The sequence below is a fragment of the Rosa chinensis genome, chromosome 3 (assembly GCF_002994745.2).
Source record: "Rosa chinensis cultivar Old Blush chromosome 3, RchiOBHm-V2, whole genome shotgun sequence".
NCBI classification, from domain to species: Eukaryota; Viridiplantae; Streptophyta; class Magnoliopsida; order Rosales; family Rosaceae; genus Rosa; species Rosa chinensis.
The window spans coordinates 14036544-14038777 of NC_037090.1; the positions used below are offsets into that span (position 1 = coordinate 14036544).

The 2234-nt window shown below is 37.5% G+C and overlaps 1 protein-coding gene across 1 annotated transcript; it reads right to left on the bottom strand.

The window, feature by feature from the left end:
* On the bottom strand, positions 1-1438 carry LOC112194936 (probable membrane-associated kinase regulator 4). The gene has a single exon (XM_024335201.2). It carries the CDS (start codon positions 1364-1366, stop codon positions 227-229), a length of 1140 nt encoding a protein of 379 aa, XP_024190969.1. The 5' UTR covers positions 1367-1438; the 3' UTR covers positions 1-226.
* Between the last annotated feature and the right edge of the window lie 796 nt (positions 1439-2234).

Genomic DNA, 2234 nt, shown 5'->3' on the forward strand with positions numbered 1-2234 from the left:
AACCAATAACAATAATCAAACCAAACACTGTTTGATTCAAACTCAAATAACTACAAAACTTAAACCACATAAAGTGGGTTTAGACTTTCTGATTTGAACTGTAAATCATCTAATGATTGAAGATTTTAGTCTAACAGTACTGCCTGTACATCATACTTCACATGAAGCCCAAATTCAAAACATAAGTAAGAAACATGGTAGTGGGAACCATCTCAATTCCTCAATCCTATAATGCAATCATGTGTGTCTCTCGCATGGCTTTGGATGTGGCATTGGGCAAATCCTGGTGTCTCTTGACCCCCACAAACTGTCTCTTCACACCCACAATCTGCTGTGACTGTTTACAGTGAGCAATGGCTCCTTCAATGGAGCTCTCAATCTCAGAATTTGCACTGATACTCCTCTTGAGCAACTGTGAATCTGAGAACCCACTTGAACTAAATGAAAAGGAAGAAGATGAAGAAGAAGAAACAGATGAAGTTGTTGAGGAACACATTGAGTGTTGTTGAAATGCCCCAGAGAATGACTTTCTGTGATTTGTGTTGGCATTTTCCTCAGCCATTTCTTTCTCAATGCTCTTCATGAGAGTAGTACTTGAAATCTGATATCTCCCATTGTCAATTTTCCCAAATGGATTCTTCTTTGCCATCTTCATGTACTTGTTTAAGGAATCCTTGTTACCTTTTGAGCCATTTTCTGGTTCTGCATTGCTTGCTGACTTGGCTGAGGAGTACTCATGATCTGCACAAGTGGACTTACTGAACAAGGACTTAACATATGCCCTTGAAGCCTTGAGCTTTTGACTCAAAATGAACTGCTTTATTTGCTTCAGCTTTTTTGACCAATTAGATTTTTTTGAAGGATCATCACCAATGAAAGCACTCATTTCTTCTGTCCATTCAGAGACATAATCATCGGGGTTTAGCTCACTACTTACTCTGCAAGACTCTGAGGGTGAGATATTGCAGGACCTATCCAATGGGGTACTTGTGTTAGTGTTGGGAGCAGTTCTAGAGCTTTTGATGAAGGGAAGGTTGAAGCTTTGTTCAATAGCTTGTTGGGTTTTGGTATCAAGTTTGGTACTGTTTGAGGTTTGGAGGATACTTTGGACCATTTGCAAGCGAGGTGGGAGATGAAGAGGGAGGAGTGTTCCTTTGTAGAAGAGCTCATCAGCTGGAGAAGTAGTGGACTGCTTGTCATGGTCAGGAACTGAGGACATTTGGAACTCAAACTCTCTGGTTTGTGGTGGACTAGAGCTAATGGAATAACAGAAGAAGTTTGAGGAAGAAGAACTTACTTCCATGTCTATGTAGTCTTCATCTGACGTTTGATGATCACTTGAAGCTTGGTTTCTGGCCATTCTCATGTGAAACTCTCTCTCTCTCTGTTTGTTTTGTATGTCTGGGTATTGTGTGAAGATGCTTATGGGGAGAAGAGCGTGGTGAGGCACAGCACCTTTAAAGCAAAGATGTTATGTAGTTTGAATTATAAATAATAGAACCAAAATCTCTCCGATTTTTTTTTTATTTGCATATCTTGAGTACTTCCAAGGACTAGAATACAGAAAGTAAAAAAGTACGAACTTTTTTCCATACTGTATAGTCACAAAACCTAGACTTCAGATTTTCTCTTTTCTTTTAAAGATACGTGTTGTTTTAGATTTCTATTTGATATTTGTTTCAAGAAAACCCTTAAACAACATTTATCAACCCAAAAAGCTCAACTCAAGCACCAAAACAACATTAATTTGGACACAAACACATTAGAAGCACATATATATTAATTTCCCTTAATCCTGTTCGACATATGTCACCCACATATGTGTTCTCTTATTCCTCGTCCACTCTTATCAACTATCAAGTACCATGAACTTGGATCTTTAAAATGTCTGTGCAGAGGCTTTAGACTCTCTCCCACTAACTACAAGAGATGTTGACAGAGCAGTGCTGCTGTTTTTATTGTGAGTTTCAATGTAAGTAACATATCCTAGCTATCTTACGAATTATGATACAGTGTTAAGAAAGTGAAAGTACATAGAACCAAAGCAAAATCTCAGCTAGAATCTAATCTGAAATTTATGATATGCACTATTTTGCTTCCTATTCAGGTTACTGAAAAGATTAAACCCATATTTTATGTTCTAGGACAAAGACCAAGTGCTACTATATCTGAGATCCAGGAAACAATAGAATTCAATTTATTTATTTGAATAGGAGTATATAATTTAGATTTCT

Coding starts and splice junctions, on each gene's coding strand:
- LOC112194936 (XM_024335201.2), bottom strand. CDS start 1,366: ATGAGAATGGCCAGAAACCAAGCTTCAAGTGATCATCAAACGTCAGAT.